The following is a 20760-nucleotide window of genomic DNA, read 5'->3' on the forward strand; positions in this document are numbered from 1 at the left end:
GGCCGCATGTATATCATGAATTTGGTTGTAGTTATTAGATTTACCACATATTGTTTCAAGTGGTAATCTATGAAAAAAAGTAAAAGCGTTAAAGTTTGCAGAATTCTTTTAAAATTTCGTTAACATTTAAAAGCGATACCATATGAATATATTAAATCATTCATAATTATATTAAAATCATTTATAGGTCGAGATGGTCCAAAATAATTTTAAATTGAATTTATAAAAACAAAAATTGTTGTACCGTAAATACATCTGAATAAGGCAAATCGCAAAATTCACAAATCAATGTTATCCCCAATTTTATGAAATCTGTTTTCTATTATACGGAGGTGGCAACTATATCAAATCACAGCAGATGATTGTGACTAAATGGATTCGAGAGAGTCTAGAACAATTTTGTAGAAGTCAACTTTCAAAATATCCATTCGACTTCCGAAAGTTAAAAATGAGCAAGTTAAAAGCTGTTAGTTAAAGGGTGCACGTAAGTTAAAGGATGTAAGCGACATAATCTTAAAATTATCCCCCCTCCCCCTTAAATTTTTCTTGGGGGACCAGAATTACATTTAATGCTAATGGTGTATAATTAGGGCCCTATAAATTACGCGAAGATGCGGAAACCCGCATAATTCACAATTATCCGCATAATTTACAATTTTCTGCGTAATCGCAGCATATCTGTATAATTTTTATTTTTCAGCAAAATGTATTCGTTTACCAGATAAATTTCTCCTTAAGGGTTTTTTTTTTCAATTGAAATATATCTTCTTTCCAATTCCAAGAATCTTTATGGACAGGTGGACGTTTGCAAAGACTTTCAGTTCATTGCAGAACACGCTCAGATATTAATGGATACTCTTCTCTTTTTCGAAACATGTGGTGTATCTATTCACAAAGCTTACTATAAGATTTTTGATCTGCGGTCTAAACTTCGATGTAATTCTCAAGCATCATACTCACGAAAAGATTCACGCAACGTATTTCTTCAAGAAGTGTTTCACAAAACAATTGCAAAGTTGAATACTTACTACTCTTCAGAACTAAACGTATTCAAAAAACGCGGGCCCAAGTTTAGTCAACCTGCATTAAACTTCATGAAAGCTGCTCGAGTTTTCGATCCAGAACAAATAGTCAACCTCAATATTGAAGACGACGATGTATTCAAGAATATTCCAGGAATGAGTGGTCAAGATATAAAACTCGAGTATGCTGCTTACAAAGAATATGTAAAAGAATGTTCAAACCAGGACTTAATTAGATTCTGGAATTCAGAGGTAGTCTCAGAGAGATTTCCAGAACTTACAAAAAAAGCACGACAAGGGCTCTCAGTGCTTCCTAATTCAGTAGATTGTGAAAGAGCTGTATCCTGCTACGGCCAAATTTTCACAAAACAAAGACAGAGTTTGAAAGAAAGCGCAGCTTCTGGACTAACTTCTCTCCATTTTAATAAACTTTAATAATTTTTCTGATGTAGAAAATGGATGTACAATACATAAGAAGGTATTTTAGTTGAAATCTTTACTGTATTCATTGAATTTTTTTTTTTATTAAAGCAGGAAAGAAAGTTGAACTTTTTTAAGAGATTTTTTTCTTCTTCCCAGTTTCAATTGTTTTCTGGGTCATTCGCAACCTGCATGCATAATTTTTAAAAGACACCGCATCCTTGCCGCATAATTTTTAAAAATCGCCGCATCCTAGCCGCATAATTAATAGGGCCCTATGTATAATATAAATATATAAAGGGTGTATAATATAGTATATATAATGGTGTATAATATAAATATATAAAGGGTGTATAATATAGTATATATAATGGTGTATAATATAAATATATAAAGGGTGTATAATATAGTATATATAATGGTGTGTAATATATAGAAAAAAACGTTAACACTTTCGTGCATTTTCTTAAAATTTTGATCAAGCCAAAAGAACAAGTTTTTAAATAGAGTAAACATTAAAAAAAAATTTAAAAATCTCAATCTGAGCAGCCAAGCCGCGGTTTTAACGCTGGAAAATAAATGTGTACATCATCTATTTATTTCCTGCATTGTGTGAAGCTATCGTATAGTCCAGACCAGATGCAATGAAGAAAATAAAATTAAACAGTTTAGAGATTGCTTAATTCAAAAGACATTTTTCTTATAGAATAATAATTCTCAAACTCTCTCTAACAATAAGAACATAAAGCTAAGAAGCCTTTTTAATTTTATTAAACGACAGGTCTCTAATACTTGGGGCGTCACCAAGTGAAAGGTGTACCTGATCTGCCTGTGGTAGTCGGGCGAATGTTCTGATGCGGGGGACGTCATGGTGTCAGATCCGAAGTCCAACGTGACGTCTGGTGAGGGTGGGGCACAGGCAACCTGCGCCAAATGCTGACTCTCGATGAACTTGACACGCACCTTAGCAGGATGCACGCGAGAATCGTCCCTGGAAAGAAATAGAACAGAAAATTAACAATCACTTCTCTTTTGATTGCACTGATTTATATCACACAAGAGTAAAAACATAATTAGTATCATTATTGAACAAAAAAATACATAGAACTGAGTTCAAAAGAAACAAGTTGGCGTGGTTTTTTCATTCGTAAAACGCCAGGGTGAAATATTCTGTTTTTTAAAAGTAGCCTGGCATTTTATATCAAGTGTTATATTGTTTTTAAGATAGAAGAAACATAGCGAGACATCCTGGTTCAACATTTTATTATTGCGATTCAAAGTGAACCGGTTTTAACAAGATATATATCAATAAAATAAAAGCAAACGAGTGATGAAAATAATTCAGTTCGACAAACTTGAAATCAGTACCAGCATTCAGGAAAGTTCGATTCTTAGATTCTTAACAACGAACGTTTTATCGAATACTTAATTGATAGCTTTAATTCATAAAATGAATCGACATACATAGATTTTACGTAATGATATTCATCCATAAATGAACAAACTACTGAAAATTACATTAAGTTGGATTGTAGACTTTAAGTTCCTCTCGACGAAAAATATTTATAAATAAAAAAATTAAAGCATTTTCTTCCTACATTTTAATTAAATTAATTTAGCTCAAATAATTCTCATATCAATTGCAATGACTGGGGATTCGGTGTATGCATTAAAAAGAAAAAGTAAGCAGAAAATTCTGTCATTTAAATTGAACAGAATGTGAACATTCATCATGTTTTTTTAATAATTTAGAAGTAAAAAGTCATTCCAGTTATTAATAGCCATACTTTCTAAAGGCAAAATAAAAGGAAATGTTCCAGGAATAAGAGTCAAAGGTTAAACTACTTAAACTACTGAATTTTGAATAAATTTCTATCTTTTATTAAATTAAACTTACTCCATTTATTCACAGAAATAAAAATAAAGCTTTATGAAATATAATAAATACAACCTTGACTAAATTAAAAGTTTTTCTCACTAATTCTTTTACACAAAGAAATCGCTTATTTAAGACACTTAAAAGAGTGACTTATTCGAAGAGTTTAAGACTTAATTCATCAAGTCTAAAGCTTAAAATAGTATTTTAAATGGAATACAATTTTTATTTTAACATAATCTAAAAACATCAAGTCTTTGCGAGGCAGAAAATGTTAATAAAAAAATTAATCAAGGAAATACAAGATAATTGTGGTCATTGCATGCACATCCGCAATGCAACAATTTGCTTTATCATAACATTTTCCCAAACAAAGTGGTTGACTAAAAGTCACGTTGGTTAAGAGATAAAAATTTTAGTGGTTCATATCACAGTCAAAAATAAGTGGTAAAAAAAAGTTCTAAGGTAACAGCCCCTGAAAGAGTTTAAAAAGAGTAAACACAAAAGAGTTAAAGAAATAACACACTAAAATGTTTATTAATTTATTTTGCCACACGTATCAAAACATCTTAGTAAATTGCTATCATTTTAACTATTTTATTGAAATAATTTATTTAAATTATATAAAAAAAGGAAATAATGCCGCTTTTAATATAAATAGTTGAAAACGCAACTTACTTAACTGCAATAATTTTTAATGAAGTAGCATGAGTTATTGACAGTTTTGGAACAATTAGAAATAAATGTAAGTCCAGCAACCACAGAATAAGTTTGAATAAAAGATGACGGTAGAATTTCAACTGCTACTCTAAATATATATGAAGCGTCACATAAGAAGAAACATCATATAGACCTGGTATTTATACTTTATAGTTAGTTTCAAAATTTCATATATATTTATGTACATTATTGATCGCAAAACTTTAAACACAATTCATTCGAAACTATTTTTCTCTTATTTGCTGAATCTCTAACTAGTACAATTTTCTATCGATTTACTTCAAATTTTTTGACACAATGCTCACAATAAATATAGTTTTCGTTGCAAGCAGGGATATGTTTTTAATTGGGTTCATTGGATTTAAGTTATCTACGAAAATGTAACTATTATGTCGTTTTTTAAAAAAAAATTTCAAAGCACCGCCATTTTGTGAAAAAGAAAATTTATTTTTTAAAATTACTAAGTGCAATGAAAACTACATTCAGGTAGTTTTAGAAAAGTTAATTAATCAAACTTGGATGAGTTTTTTTCAACTTGTAAGTACAGCAAGTTATGAATAGTTTGAACAATAAGTATAAACATTGTATTAGATAACACTATTTTTAAAACATTTCTTGTATTTTTAGCATGGCAGAGTTAAGATTAAAATACGTACAATACGATAAAAAAAATGTATAAGATTTATCACAACCATCGCAAAATTATTAAAAAAAAATTTTTTTTATATAGGCTTTTACTATGTTATATCTCCTTAATGTAATTACGTAATATATATATACGTAATACAAACAATAATAATCATTCATGAAAACTTTTAGCACTTTTCTTATTTGTTACTACAGTTCTTAGATAATATCAAAGTAAGTTCTGCCAAAGTAATGCTAATTAAAAAATAGGAATCAGTAAGAAATTACCATAAAAATGTATAACATGTTTTATAAACATAGTAACATTTGTAAAAATATTCATCTAAAATCATAGAGAAATTATTATTGTAAAGAATTTATTTCACTATGACAAATAAAAAAATTGCTGTTTGTTGATTGGCTTAAACAATCTCCAAACTACAAATTAAATCACTAATTATTTAATGATTTGTATAGATATATTTTTTTAAAAAGTCATTCTTAAAAACAACCAAATCTAAAAGCTTTAAGTAAAAAAATATTTTATGCGCATTGATTTTATTTTAAACACGAGAATATCCGAACGAGAAACGTAATCAGGTTTTTACTAGGTAATATGAGCCCCAACGCTGCCAGCCGTAACTGCCCTTGCGTTAACTTTTCTTTCCCGCAGAGACAGTCTAGTGAAAGTGAAAACTTATTTACAGGGGAATACTTGTTTCTTGTAGCAAGGTGAAAAAAACACTAAGAGAAGTATTTTTTTTCCTCATTTTCAATATTATACTAGGTTTGTTTCTTTAGTAAGATAAGATATGGACCGAAAATTTTTGATTTATGAAATAAATAAATTAAAAATAACAATAAATTAAAAATCAAGCGAAATTTTAAAGCTAATTTTAAAGTTTGTATATAATTTGGGTACAAATTGCAGTAATCTTGGATAAACGAATATTCGTCAAACAGTACGACTAACTTAACACTAACATCATCAAACGTTAAATCTTATACTTTATTTAAATTTTAATAAAAGTGTAATAGTAACGCCCTTGTTCCTTGACGTAAGTACTGAAGTAATTTGTTCGACATAAATAAAAGAAATACCAAAACAAGAGAACATTTTTAATTCGTAAGCCACAAATCGAGTATTTAAGAAAAGGCAGTAACACTGATTTAGATTTAATGAGAGTGGGCAAAAAAAGAATTTTAAATTCTAATCAGGTGAAACTTCATTATCCGGTATTACAATATTTAAAAAAATATCCAGCAGTAAGTTACGTGAACTTGGATTTCTTTTTGTAAATCCACAAACAAGCAAAGCCGTACTAAGAAAAGATCACAAAAAAATCACCAATTCATAGTAAATGTCGCGTAAATGCTAGATGGAAACTCACGCCAAAGAAGACAATTGCTGGCATCAAACACTTTTTCATTTATGACGTAAATATTGCGCAACATTTATTTTGGCTTAAGACTCGTGCTTGTTAAGAAAGGCATATAAGCAACCCTAGAGAGTGAAGAAAGAAAATGATGAATATTGTCTTAAACTGTTTGTCACGTAGAACAAATGGATTGACTAATAGCACACTGGCATTCTTCCTAATGTTTGAATATTACTACTTTCGATACAATACTACTAACAGATATTTAGACAGATTTCCTTTCAAAAGAATATTAAATATGCAAGAAATACGATAACTTTTGAAAATGATTTTGCGTGATCATATATTGAATAGAATTAAATATAAAATGTACACGATTGATAAGGATCAAGTGTCAGTAGGCTAACAAGTTTAAAAATTTCTATATTAACTGTGGCTGATTATTTATTAAACGAGCCATTTTCCTTATAATGTTTTTATTTTGTTGTTTAGCAAACAAACCATTAAATAGAAATACAAGATATTCGTTATTTCGCAAAAATTTAATAAAATCTAATTGAAAGAAAAATTGCGATTCAATTGCATGCTCTCAATCACTCACATTTTTAATATTTTCAATTGACATATTTTAAATAACACAACTTAGTAATGTATCACTTTTAATGTGTTGCGCGTTAAGTAAACTTAAACAATTCTTAAATTTATAATATTTTATTTAAAAAATTGCCTGAAATTAATTTTTATTTACGTAATATTCTATTAATTAATTTTATAAATAAATATAAATTGATCAATTATTTAATTGCGAAAAAAATATTTAATAAGAACGCGCATACGATTTTTGTAACAGTAGAAATATTATTGGAATACTACATTTGGAATTTAAAGTTAGAAACTTAGGGAAACTTAGTTCGTTTCGAACCGTCTTTCTTTGTTTTTACGAGAAGGGTTTATTCGATTAACAAAACAATAATGAAGACAAACAAATTTGTGAAGGGTTCGATTAGAAGATAAATTATTTTATGAAGGGGTCCGTTAACGGACCTAAATTTCTTTTAAACAGACCCCTGCATAAAAGATGCAGCAGTAGCACGTAAAATAATAAATAAGCAGAGAAGTTTGAAAGAAAAGTAACATAAATACGCCAAAAGGAATGGATGCAAATAAACCATCACCAAGTTTAAAAGGCGAAATGCGCACAAGCTCAAATTTTTTTATTAGTTTTCAAGTGCAAAAACAGAAAGACTCTCTTTTATTAATTTCATGGAGTGTGGGAGAGAGAAATATTTATTCTTATCCTTGAAAAAAGCAGATGTTGGGGGGAAGGGTTATGAGGTTCATTTGTGAACACACACATGACAACTCTGTGAGGATAGCCGGTCGACACCTACACTTCTTCATCAACCAACCCCCTTCTTTCCTTGACAGTTACGCCTGTGTCAAATTTGAGTCTTGCAACAAGCATCGCGATTAGGTAAGATCCTAAAATACATCTCTGACTTTTTGCCATGGCGTTATAGATTGTAATTGGAAAGAATAAAGACGCACATGTCGCTCCATTTACTTCTTTGGAATAATTATTTCGAAAGGATTTCAGTAAACCCCGTTTAATTCTATTCGTTCGTTGGCCACTTGCTATCTGACGGTTAATTTATGGCAATGTAAAATTTCTACATGTAAGATTACAATATGAACTTTTCTTAAGTTGTATTCGGCCACTTTAGAAAAAACAGGACTTGAGCTTTTTTTTTTTTTTTTTTTTTTTTTTTTTAAAAAAAGACATTCGATAATGATTTAGAGCATTTATTTATTTATATACTATAAATGTCAATAAAAAGCAACTAGTTTTAAATAATTAACATCGTCAGAATCCTAACAAAATTTATTTTGATTAATATACCAGCTGCATCAAATAAATACACACAAAATCATCTAATGGAATTGTTTGCTTGCGTTTTATCTAGACCTGAAAAGTTCAATGTTTATCTGTAGCTGTTCAGCGTTCAAGAATAAAACTGAATTTATTTATTTATTTTTTAATCAATGAAGGTAAACTTCTTAAAACAAATCGCTTTCATAATAATAAAACCTCCTTGTAACATTCTAAGAGCTTTTCATTTACTAACTGCATTGCAGTGTTTTCTGAAAACATCTGGTTTATCTGTTATATTTAATATTCATTATGTATTTCATTTATATCCAATTATTGGTTTCGTCCAAAATGAGAAGAAAATTCCTAAATTTTATATAAATTAGGGGAAAAAATTCAAGAAATTTTAGGACAATTTTTAAAATTTTTTGAATTTAAGGACAACGCCGAACCTATGAACCTCTGGCTCCAGTACTGAGAACTGTTTTTCGCTTTTATAATAAAATTTTTAACTTTTAAAATAATTAAGCAATTAGTAACTGATGAATAAAAATATAGTATCACCCCGATTGTGATTAGATTACAATTTAAAATGAAAATGAATTTAAACGTTACCATCACAAATATTTTTTGTTATGTTTAAACATTGCAATGTTTTGTTAGTTTTTTATTGTAATTAAAAGCTAGTAAGTTTTATAACAAGTTTAAAAATTTTCTATGATGTTGTAGAAACAGGACATGTAAATTGAATGCATTTTTTTTACAATAAAATAATCTTAAACTTTCTAATTATTTCTAAGAAGTCTCAATAAATTTAGCTTCTATTTGCAAGCAGTACGTGAAAAAAAATTATGTTAATGCCAGTTGTCATCAAAATACAACTTTATTTAAATAACATGTAATAAATAACATGTATTTAAATAACATTTTGTTTTTTTATTAATTCCCATGTAATAAAAAAACAAAATGTTTACTAGATTTTTTTAGACTAAATTTTAAAAGTCAAAATAACATTTAAAGTATTTTTATCGCTTGAACATCACACTGTATTTTTATTACAGACTTTTAAAATACATACTTAAAAAAAGTCGCGTGCTTACAAATGCGATATTTTATACATAAAGGTTATTTACATGTTTTGTCCAACAGTGTTGTTAGCTGAAAACTATTATCCTCATCGTTTCTTTCTGGAAATAACATCGACCAACTCGTGCGAAATAAATTAAGGGGACGAACAAAGTTGTTGTTCCAAAAATGTTTTTAAATATCCTTTCACCGATAGAACATTCGCTATACCAAATGATGACATTTTTCGCATGGTAAGTCAGGCGCATACCATTATTAAATAAGCACTTACATTATACAAAACAAATTGCAACTCTCGCGCTTTGCAACTTTCTCGTTTCGCGCACGCATTTTAAATAATCAGTACTTTTTACAGTGGCATTTCATATCGAGTTCAGCACATACTGTTAAATAAGATGTAACATTTCGCCTTTTTTGTAAACTTTGGAGGGAAAAGTATAGTACATTAAATTAATAATTTAAAAAAAAATGAGTTCGCGTTTCCAAATACATTGTGTTAAGTTCTGAAATAATAAATATAAGTATCTAAATTTAGATTGTAGCTATAGATAACTTGCTTCACGCCTTAAAATTAAGATAGTATATTTATTTAGAATTAATGAAATATTCTGGCAATTACCTACACAACAAAATGCAGTTTTTTATGCAACTACTTTTTAAATTTTTCCAAACTTGTACGAACCCCATAATATTTAATACGGTAAAATTCTGCCGATCATTGCACAAAAAATGCTCTTATTCGTAAAGATTTAATTTAGTTCAGTTTTATTAATAATTTTGATGCAGATGGGACACTGTGCAGATGAGATGACGCTCTAATTACAAGTAAAAATATATTTTGGTACTTTTTAATTATAAAAAACAGTCTAATAGTTATTAAGATTATTAAAAAAAAATATTTATTAAAAGAAATCTGTTAGATTATTGGAATTATATTTGTACTAAAATATAAAATCCCAAAAAATGCATTTTGAATTTTTTTTCATCCATACTAAAAAATATATGAAAAATTGATTTTGTAAATTATAGTGATTTCAATGATGAATAACAATTTCGCTTAGATCTAAGTAACTGCAAATAAGTAGAAATATTAAAAATTATTCGTTGGAAGAGGGTCGTGTTTAGGAGATTTTACCTTTACAGAAAGAAAAAAAAAACACCGGTATTTGTTGCTCTATTTCAGAACCATAAATAATTAAAATGCTAAATATAATATTTTTTATTATTTTTACCTAAATTAATACAAAATAATGAAAAATATGTTTAATATAAATCCTGTGTTTAAAGGGTTAAACGATAAAACGCCGTAAATGGAAATTTAAGCTATTTAGAATGACTATATAGAAAATTAAATAAACAAGGCTAAAATATGAATCACATGTGAAAAGTTCCTCTTATCAACTCCTTTTACAGAAGGATGAGACATTTGCCAACATCTGTTGATGACTGCAAGAGGAGAAAAAAAATATATAATCTCAAAATAACACTTTACATCATAGAACGAGGACTCAAATATGGCGTTATTAACTACTAAGTAAGTAGGATCATCCACGAAGAATTAAAAACTGACGTTGATGTATTTTACATCAACAGCTGGCCGATCATTTGGCGAAGAATTTCGTTGCAGAATATTATCCAACATTTTGACAGGCCTTCTCGAGCATCTCTGCTTTTTTATGACCCAAAATGATTCAAATGTCAATTGATCAAACTTTAAATGCATCGTAGGTTTCGAGAAATTGCTTAATAAAAATAAATGCATAGCACCTGTCGGACGAAAATGGAAATTGATCCTTGATGAATGATCTCAGAAATGGAAATTTATCTGCTTTTAATAAAGGATTCATTTTCTGTTTATTACAGGAAGTATCTAATTATTACTTTCGAGTATTGAAAAAAAATGCGTATTTAACTCACTCATTCTATCAATAACAGAAATAGTATCAGCTAATATTTTTAAAAGTAACTACAAAATCGGCTTGTATATTTTACAAAAATTTAAGCCATGAAAAAGAAAGAAGAATGTCATCAAAAGTTCACGGTCCAGGTCGAATACCATTTGAAAAAAATAGCCAAAAATATAACACACATTTCTGTTGTAAGAATAAGGCAAGACGATAAGTGTTGCCAAAAATTTTAAAATGTCAACTCATATTTCATGAATATTAGTCTAAAATTTAAAAGCGTACCTGAAGGTGGTTGTTATAGAAATCGATGTCCCAGATACAGCATTAATAAAAAAAAAGTAAAAATTTACGCCTACCGTATAATTAAAAACTTAAACCCGACGAAAAAATGAAAAATATAAAACGCTTAAGTAATTAGAGGTTTAATTTGGTTGTAAGAGTTGAATTGAATTGAATGTAGGGTTTAATGGCGCAAGGTCCAGATGAGGACATGCTGCGCCAAACAATACGGTAAATTCTTTGGTTGTAAGAGAATTCTCGACAAATCGGAATGCACTCTAACAATGATTTTATTTGGGGGGTCATAAAACTGATACTGCCTTAAGGATTTTGTAGACTTTCTATTGTAAACTTTAAAACTTAATGAAATATTTTCCTTGAAATGAGAGCAAATTGGCAAATTTTTATGCCACGCTAACATCTCTACTATATATTGTAACACACAAATGTAATTTTTTTTCTTAGGTCAATAATATGGTTGCTTGTGTTTTGAACAAAAATCTTCAAAAAATTTTAAATATTCAATGGGATAGAACTAAATATATTGTTCAACATTGATTTTTTAAAAATAATAAATTCAAACCTTAACTTTTAATTAAAAACATAGCTAACATTATAGAAATACGAAGTACAAAGCTTCAAAGAATTCTATAATAAACTTTTTTTTTGTAAGAAGCATTAGTGTGAAGGAATTTTCTAACAATCAACATTTTTCTAAAAACATGTATTTAAAGTATTTAATTGCTGTGCTGTTTCGTCTGTCAGCATGCGAATAAACAACCAGAACTTCGATTCGAAAGAGTGGAGAACAAAAATTTAAAGGGATTTATATAAAGCTAATGAACAGAATTTCAAACATAAAAAATATAAATAAATTTACAATTTTCGTCGAAATTGCTGATTTTCACCCAGACGGATACCTTAACTGCTATTGTAATCTTTTTCAGGTACAACTTTTAAAAAAAATCAATGAGATTTTTACCGATGAAAAAAGAAAATCATAAGCTTTTTAAAACTACCGCGATGTCAAGTTCACGGCTCTTGTTTACGATTTAGATAATCTGATCAGATGTCGCATCTCGATCATTTTTCACGAGAGGTCACCCATACAATTTTCCCACTCATCTTCAGTAAAAATACTGTTCCATTTAAATAATAAAAATAAAAAATTATTCGACTAGAGGCTTTCAGACGATATTAATATTTAGAGGCGGAGGAAAAAAAGATGGGTTCGCAATTCACGCCTCTTCCTCATTGCCCTTGAGTATTTTGAGGCGATGAACCACATCATATATCAACTGTGACCATGCAATCAGCTATTCTTTATTCCTCTGGAGTAATAGGGGAAAGATGTAGGTAGAATAGCGTGCAAGGCGACTAATGGAATTTAACTATGCAGTCTAGGGATAAATTAATCCGATTAAAACTTCGGAAAGGTGTTGAAAGTACTATTTGTTAAAGTTAATGAGTGCAGAGAAATGATATATCACAGGTAATTAATATTCACTGCTGCATGGTAAGATTATACTCAGTACATTATGAATTTAAATGGTTAGTTCACTCAACAGAAAAATGTCAGCCGATTTGAAAAAAGTCATTAGAGATAACAATTAAAAATTTTGTTGAATAATTAAAATAGATTAGAATTAATTACTAGATGATGATTGCATGTTTGAACGAATGTGTTCGACACTATCATGTATTTTAATATTGACAAAGGAAAAGAATTGCATAAATTTTCTGTTTATATGCTACTGTATTAATGACGAAGTTCGAAAACACTTAAAGGTTGAAGGGGGGAAAATTCGCTCAACAGATATAAAACAATTTTATTGAAAAATGATTGACTAAAATTTTTGTCAGAGAAGAAATATAAATTCCCTTAATCTCTGACTAATCAGTGTATTTTAAGTAAGATAGGTTTATAAATAAATTTAACAAAAACTTTGATTGGCATCTTTATCCTATTTTGCAATTTTCTTATGCTCTGAATCTGTTGTTATGAAAAAGGTGAAATTGTATTATTGCATTATGTTTTCTAAATTTTGCGAGGTTATGCCTATTTAACACTTATTTCTATTCCTACTAATGAAGTTTTTTTTTTAATAAATACAAAGAAACACACTAGATGGCAGCACAAATAATGATGAGAAAAATTTATGACTTAAATTATTACAATTTTATCGATACGTTGCTTTAGAAAAAGTTTTTGTTGCACAGCATGTAAATAAACTAGGTTTGCAGATTTATAAAGAAAGGTTATTTAATAATTCCAATGAATTACAGTTACTTATATATAAGCAAATGTTCCGTAATACCACACTAGAAATAAAATAACTTTAGAGGAAGTTATTCCACAGGCGAAACTATTCATGACGAATTTACTTTCACCTGCATTGATCATTAAAACTTTTAAGTCTAGAAAGGAGTTCAGGTAAACCCAGAGTACACCATGTTTCAAATTCAATGTAGATGTCTGTGACATGAATATTTGGTAGAGGTATATTTTGTTGAGATATCTTACTGAAAGTTGTTTCGATATAATACTGAATGCTGTTAAAGTATATTTCATTGAAGCACTAAAAATTTACAATTATACTTTTTTTAACAAAGAAAAAAAATAATAATTAAATTAAATAAATAAAAATATAACATCTACATGTTAAATTATTAAAAATCGTGTCAAAAAAAAAAAAAAAAAAAAAAAAGGATAATCACTATTACAACAGAGAAAATACGGTTATCTTTCGTTCCGATAAAATAAAAAATACAAAGATTGTAAACAGAATAAAATTTATATTTAATCGATTTCTAAATATACAGTGATGGAATTAACACAATAATGACAAATAATTATACGAATACTAATAAACATAAAATTAGCTTATTGCGATTTATTTTGGAATTTAATTTTTATTGCAAACTATTTTATTATTTTATTTTATTATTACGAACTCATTTTGAGCATTTGTTATATTTTATTTACCACTCGAAATGTTTCTAAATCACTGACTATCAATTTAAAGAAAAAAAAATTTATTAAGACGTACCATTTTATCAAATTTATGCGCTGAAATCTGCTGCGTATCACTAATTAGTCAAACACTATTTTAAGGGTCAGATTTGACAAAAACCTAAAAAAAAAATTTTAAATTCTTAAGCTAAACTCAATCACTTTCTTCTGATTAATCAGCCTGTTGTTGTATTTAAGCATGTTTTATCCTACTTTTGGAGGAAATTATAAAAATAATCGACACCTCATAATTTTAAACACGAAACTAACTCAACTGCTCGACTTTTCAACGAAAAAAGTCGAATATTTTACCTAAAGTATTCGCTTATATGCCAAATATTATACTAGATATTTTAAAGAGAGAAATAGAAAGAAAAAAATTTTATCAAACTATTTCATCACTACGCATTTTCGAAATTACAATTTTCTTTGCTTCTTTTTTTCAAGAAAAAAATTACATTAAGATCCATGCGACTTTTTTTTTGGGGGGGGGGTCATAAATTGAGCTACAGTACAGCAACAAATTTTACAGAACTCGTTTAAAATTTTTATTCGACTCCAATATATTTCATATAAAAAGGAAGAGGGGTAGGACTGGCCTATACTTTAATGGTGAATATTAAGTTCACTTGCAGCAAATAATCAAGCTCCTTTAAAAAATAAAAGTATAGAAACCACCCGGAAATTGAGTCTTATAAATGCTAACTTTATATACTTATTCTGATTCTCATATAGTCGGCCAAATTAGATCAATAAATACAATAACGCATCCACATAAACCCAAAGACAACTGTGAATAATGCAAGTTCTCAAAAAAGAACTCAATTTAAAAACGTTTTTTTATAAAACAGAATGAAATCAAAGCATGGATACTACACAACGCGCATATTCATAAACAGACCTAAAGGGGGAAAATTAATTAAACTAGAAAAATAATGTAAAAGCTCAAAGCTTAAGTGTAATAATATTCACTATATCTTCCTCCCCTGTCAATTAAATCCTTCATTCAAGACATGAAATAAAGTTGCAGTTCTACCTCCGGCTAAAATGGATAGTGAGCTGCATGTTTACAACGACAATTGCGACATTCACAAAACGCTGATTTTTATTTTTTGTTCACGCTTGAAAGAGATACTCATAAAGAAGGAAGCAGAGAAACACTTATCAAAACAAACGAAAATTTATCTTAGATAAAAAGAAACTATGCCATACCTGGGTGATGAGTCACGGATAAAGAAATAAAAGTCAATTACTTACTTGGGAGAGAGAGAGAAAAAAATACGTTTTCTCGGTAATCGTACGGTATGAACTTTCACTCTTTTGAATAGGAAGTAAGGTTTTAGAATTATAAGGTAAAAAGTATTTTTGAGTTAATACGAATAAAGAGGAAAACTGTTACAACGATATATAAACAAAAGGGTAAGCACATTTCATATTTTTCACAAAATCTTTAAAGTCTTTTCGCTTATTTTATTTTATCACCGGGAGTTGAACAGCCGACTCGATTTTGAGTTTACAACTACCAATGTTCAACTCCGTAGTCGTGTAATTTTGAACCCAATCCAGAAGACAAGGTTTCTCGATCAAGTGTTAGGAGAAAACTTGCCTTCGTGACTCTTTGATGGCATTAACTCGTATGTGCGTTACACGGAGTAGAAGACCACAAAAACCTACCATGGTTAGCTTGAAGGCAAAGGGACTCTAAACCACGATCCGTCTACAGCTGCGGATGTTTGTCGTTACCACTGTGGTCGGTTCGAGCAGTGTGCGGGATTCGTATTGACCAACCATCGCTGGGATTCGAACACGAGTCACCTCATTGGGAGGCGAATGCTCTATCCCCTGAGCCACTACGGCTTATCCCTTAATCTTAGAATGCTGATATTATTATTATTTTTCTACAATTTTCTGTATTGAGAAAATTTAAAAATAAAACTAAATTCCATAAGAGAAAAAAATTACACGCCAAGATTTTTTTTTTCTTTTCAAAAGCAATTTAAGATTTATGAATCAGATAATATAGCTTTTGTTGGATTTAAAAATAATGAATTCCCCTATTTTGTTTAAATATAGATAAATCAAAAACTAGTTTTTTTCCAACAAAAAAACGAGGGTATAATAACATTTTCAAAAGCTGATGCACGCTATTATCGGCAGCACACCTAATCTTATAAGGGTCAAAAATATTTTTAGGCATATAATAAAAAAAGGTCCAAAAAAATATTTTTTTTTTACCTGAAGCGTAACTTAACATATTTATTATCTATCGTCTGCAAAACTCATAATATAGTTGAGTAGCGCATGACAATAAAACTACGATTAATAAAGGAAAAATTCCATTTTCACGAACAATAAGCAATTTACTTTAAGTGAACTCCAAGAATATATTTTTCATCTCGCAAAGCCCTTAAAATAAAGATTTAAATTTACTACCTTTTCAAAAATAAAAACACATACTTATTTTCTTTATTTTTCACTTTGTAAAGTATTTTAACACATCAGAAAATTCTATAAAACTGGAACAACTGTGATAAACAGCGTTCCAGTGAACTGTCTACGGCCGACTAAAAAAAATAATAATTCAGACGAAAGTATGGAATAGGTGATGATCTCATTCACCTAATTGTTCTGACAGATTTAGCTTACACAATTATCTAATTTAGTATTATTTCGCGTCTCAAATATTTATGAAATCCAACAATGAATAACCACATCCATTGAGATGGCAGATAACCGATCATAACAATGAAGCGTTAATGATGGCCGAAGTACACTATTATAATTATATCTAATCATATGCCACCATCCGATCAAAACTGCTTATTACAAGAAAAATGGACAATTGCAAGACAGATCATAGACAGAGGCTATTACTCGTTATCTAAATGCTGATTGGTCAGTTCATTGAGTCTGTATAAAGATAATTGAGATGGTTTGTGGTTAATTTACGTTCGTTGCAAACTGTTAACAATTAGGGAAGCCGATGTAAGAGCTTATTTAAATAAATAAAAAAAACTGCTTTATAAGAGAAATGTCAAACACGTGGCCTATGATCGAAATTGGCTAGAAGAATCTATTATTACTAGTGGGCTGCGCCCCCTGCTCGCTAACGCTCGCCAACCCCCGAAAATTGCTACGCAATCTTATATGGTTTGCTTCGCTCGCTACTAACTTGGGTACATTGCAAAAGCACAAAATTCTAAGAATTCAAAACAATCATTCACATCCATATAAAAACTTTTTTTTTTAAAAAAATTACATCTTTTTAGTAAATACTAAGTCATTAAAATAAATTTGAATTCAAATAAATGACATGTAATTCGTTAAACCTATTAGAAATGTGCTATAGTACAAAATTTCTCTTTAAAAAAGTTAAAATTTTGGCTATAATTAATCGTCAAATAAATTAGTAATATATAAAAACGTGAAAAAAAGCGCTTTCGACAAAATACTAAAATAGAGATCTATCGACAAAGACTACTCACTTCTGCCCAGCTTAATAGTATGAGATTGCCGCAGCTGATAGGGGGAATTTCGGAAGAGATCAAATTTGGTGAGAATACTCTCTCTGGTTATTTCAGTTTCCGTTTTTAAAAGCGCTATGTGTTGAGCCACCTCAGCTAGATTTTGCATGCGACATTTTTAGCAGCAATCATTGGTCGATTTTCTAGCGTTGCCATTCGGGAAGTTGTAATGAGGCTTTTTTTGCCGCCGTGTAAGAGAAATATATATATAGACACAGTTTATAGTTATACATAAAGTTAATATGTCAAAGTTAATATAAAATAAAGTTATTTTTGTCTTTACTTTATTCGGTCCACTTTGAGAACAACACTTAACTTTTCAACATAAAGCTTTAAGTTAAATATGAGGACAGAAAATTTTTTTTAAGTATCAACAGTAAATAGTTTATAATTTAAAACGAAAAAATACAAGTCATTGTGAATTTACTTGGATAATAAATGTTAAAGGACTAGTGAGAATTTAATTTAATTGAAAGAAAAATAAGTTTTAACATCTTCGTAATCTTTTACATCTAATGTTTATTTTAAAACAAACACTTCATCAAGTGTGTTACTCACAAAATTCTCACATATAAAAACTAAATCAACGATAAAAGCTGCAGCCATTTAAAAAAAAAAATCTGAAAGGTACATATATCTTCACCTCTAAAAGTGTCAAGGATATATTTAGCAAGGTTAAAAAGAAGGATTCAATTTAGCTGATAAGGCACCTGAATTTACTTACAGAACAAATAAATTGCATATTAAACAAATAAACGCACACCTTAAATGCAAATAGAAGCTCGAATTTAAACAAAGAGGGTGAGGGGAGGTGGCGTGCATTAAATGTGACATCCTTTGTGAAAACAAATGAAATGGAGGAAGTACGCTATTCCAGTAAAGGTAGGGAAAAAAATTGCGACACTAAGTTACATCAGAGATAGGAATAGATAGAAAACTCGTGTCGTTCAGGTAAATAAAAACCCTTCCTCGTGGCAGACGAACAAACCTTTTCGAACAAATTTTTATGTTTGCGTAACAAGGTGACTGTCTACAAAAATCAGTGAGACATTTAAAAAAAAAAAAAGAATGTTATTCATGCTGAAGATAAGATTTTAAAAATCTGATCATTCGTAATTGGATTTCAAAGAGATTGTTGCGACAGAAAAAAAAAAGTAATAGGTTAGTTCATTATTTCCTATTTTATTGAAAGACACGAAAAACTATCCTTAATGCCTAAAATGTTACAAAATAATTGAGAAAAATACATCTTGAATAAACAAATGTTCATACATGGCGCATTTTAATCATCTTGCTTCCATTTCCGTTCATTTTTTTAAAAATGTGTTAGAAATACTTTTTAAATTGCGTTTATGCAGAGAAATAATTTCAATTTATTTTAGTAGAGTTACATAATTTTATCGTTGTAGCAAAACCACCTTACATTCTAATTTATTTTATAACTGGCGTTGAACAACTGATTCTGAGTTAACAATTATCAGCGTTCTGTGGCCTTGAAATTTTGAACACAGCCCAGAAGACAAGGAAACTCCTGGACCAAGCATGATGGGGAAAACTTTGCTTTCGCAAAGGACTTTTTAGTGGAATTAACCCACATTTGAGTTACAAGGAGAGGAAAACGGCGAAAACCTCTTACGGTTAGCCAGACGGAAAGAAGACTATCTTACGATCCGTCTACCACTGGAGAAATTTTACGTCAGCACTGTGATGTGATCAGAGCGAGTATTCATATTGACCAGTCATCGCTGGAATTCAAACCTAGGTCCCCTCATTGGGAGACAAACGCTTTTACCCTGGAACTACCACAGCTCACCCCCCAGAATTTGAAATTATTTCACACTTTTTTTCCCCTCCACAATTCCAGCGGCTCAAAGCATAACAAATAACTGTCCACAGCGGAGCCCTGGAGCTTAAAGCTAAATTTTAATTAATTCTGCTTTAGGACAAAAAATTTATACTTTACAAAAAATTTATACTTTAAGTTTCACTTTACTGATATCTCTAACAATACATAATATTTTTGTGTTACTTTGCATTACGTAGTTTATGTTATATTCTGTATTAAAAGCCGTTTTATTGCACTAAACTAAAAAAAAAAAAACATTAGTTATGGGGCTCTGACTAAAAACAAAAAGGAAAATGCAAAAAAAGATAGAGAAGTCAAAAGAGAACCTAGAATCGTGGAATCAGTATATATTTTAGATAAACCCGCTGGGTTGTAGAGATGAAAGGGGCCCAGCTCGAGGGCAACGCGGACTCTGGCTCGTTTGCTGAAAAAAGTTCTCGGGCTCAGAAGGGCTTGGACTCATAATTTTCATACACTTTTTTACACTTTTTAAACACACATTTGGTACAGTTATTATGTAAAAAAATTTTTAATTTATTAATCAAATGTGATAAAAAGGTTTAATGACTCCTTTCCTTGTTTAGGCAGCAAAGCGAGACAGCAAAATTTGGCCTTTATCCGAAGTAAAGCTCAGGCGGACTCTGGCTCTAAGTAATGCTATGTATCTAGGGCTGGGATTAAAATTCTTTAGGCCCCCAAAAGCGAGCCTGAATTTATCGCTAATTGGTTTGGATGACAAACATAGTCTCTTATCCTTATTTGAGTAATCTAGTGATTTTGATAGCAGAAGTTTTAAAAGTGCACCGTATATAATAACGGTGAACCGTTATAAGAAAGGAAAAAAAACAGGATTCATCAAAATATAAAATAAATTTCAATTTTCAGTTTATGTGACGGATATAAAATTATTTATGAGTTAATAAAAAATAGTATGTTAGGATAAAATATATAACGAAAAAAAAAAAGAATGAAAAACGTCGATACAAATTGAAAATTGAAAGAAAAATTATGGAAGAAATAAATCCATCCCCACAAAATTCACCTAAAAAACAAAAACATTCGCCGCAAAAGAAGACATAAAATTTCGAATAAAAATAAATCTTTAACGATCAGGCGCATTATATTCCATACCTAGTGGTCAATGAACTATCCTTTTTTTTTGACACAGAATGCCGAAATAATTTAGAAACA

The 20760-nt window shown here is 29.5% G+C and overlaps 1 protein-coding gene across 1 annotated transcript in view; it reads right to left on the minus strand.

Moving 5' to 3' along the window:
• The window catches only part of LOC107457006 (uncharacterized), a 218908-nt gene that overhangs the window by 18540 nt on the left and 179608 nt on the right, over window positions 1-20760 (minus strand). The window contains exon 3 of the mRNA XM_016075024.4: window positions 2263-2433. Within this exon, the coding sequence (XP_015930510.1) occupies window positions 2263-2433 (171 nt within the window). The remainder of the gene's footprint in view (window positions 1-2262; window positions 2434-20760) is intronic.

Source organism: Parasteatoda tepidariorum, chromosome 1 (genome assembly GCF_982258835.1).
Source record: "Parasteatoda tepidariorum strain Cologne lab strain chromosome 1, Ptep-v5.0, whole genome shotgun sequence".
NCBI classification, from domain to species: domain Eukaryota; kingdom Metazoa; phylum Arthropoda; class Arachnida; order Araneae; family Theridiidae; genus Parasteatoda; species Parasteatoda tepidariorum.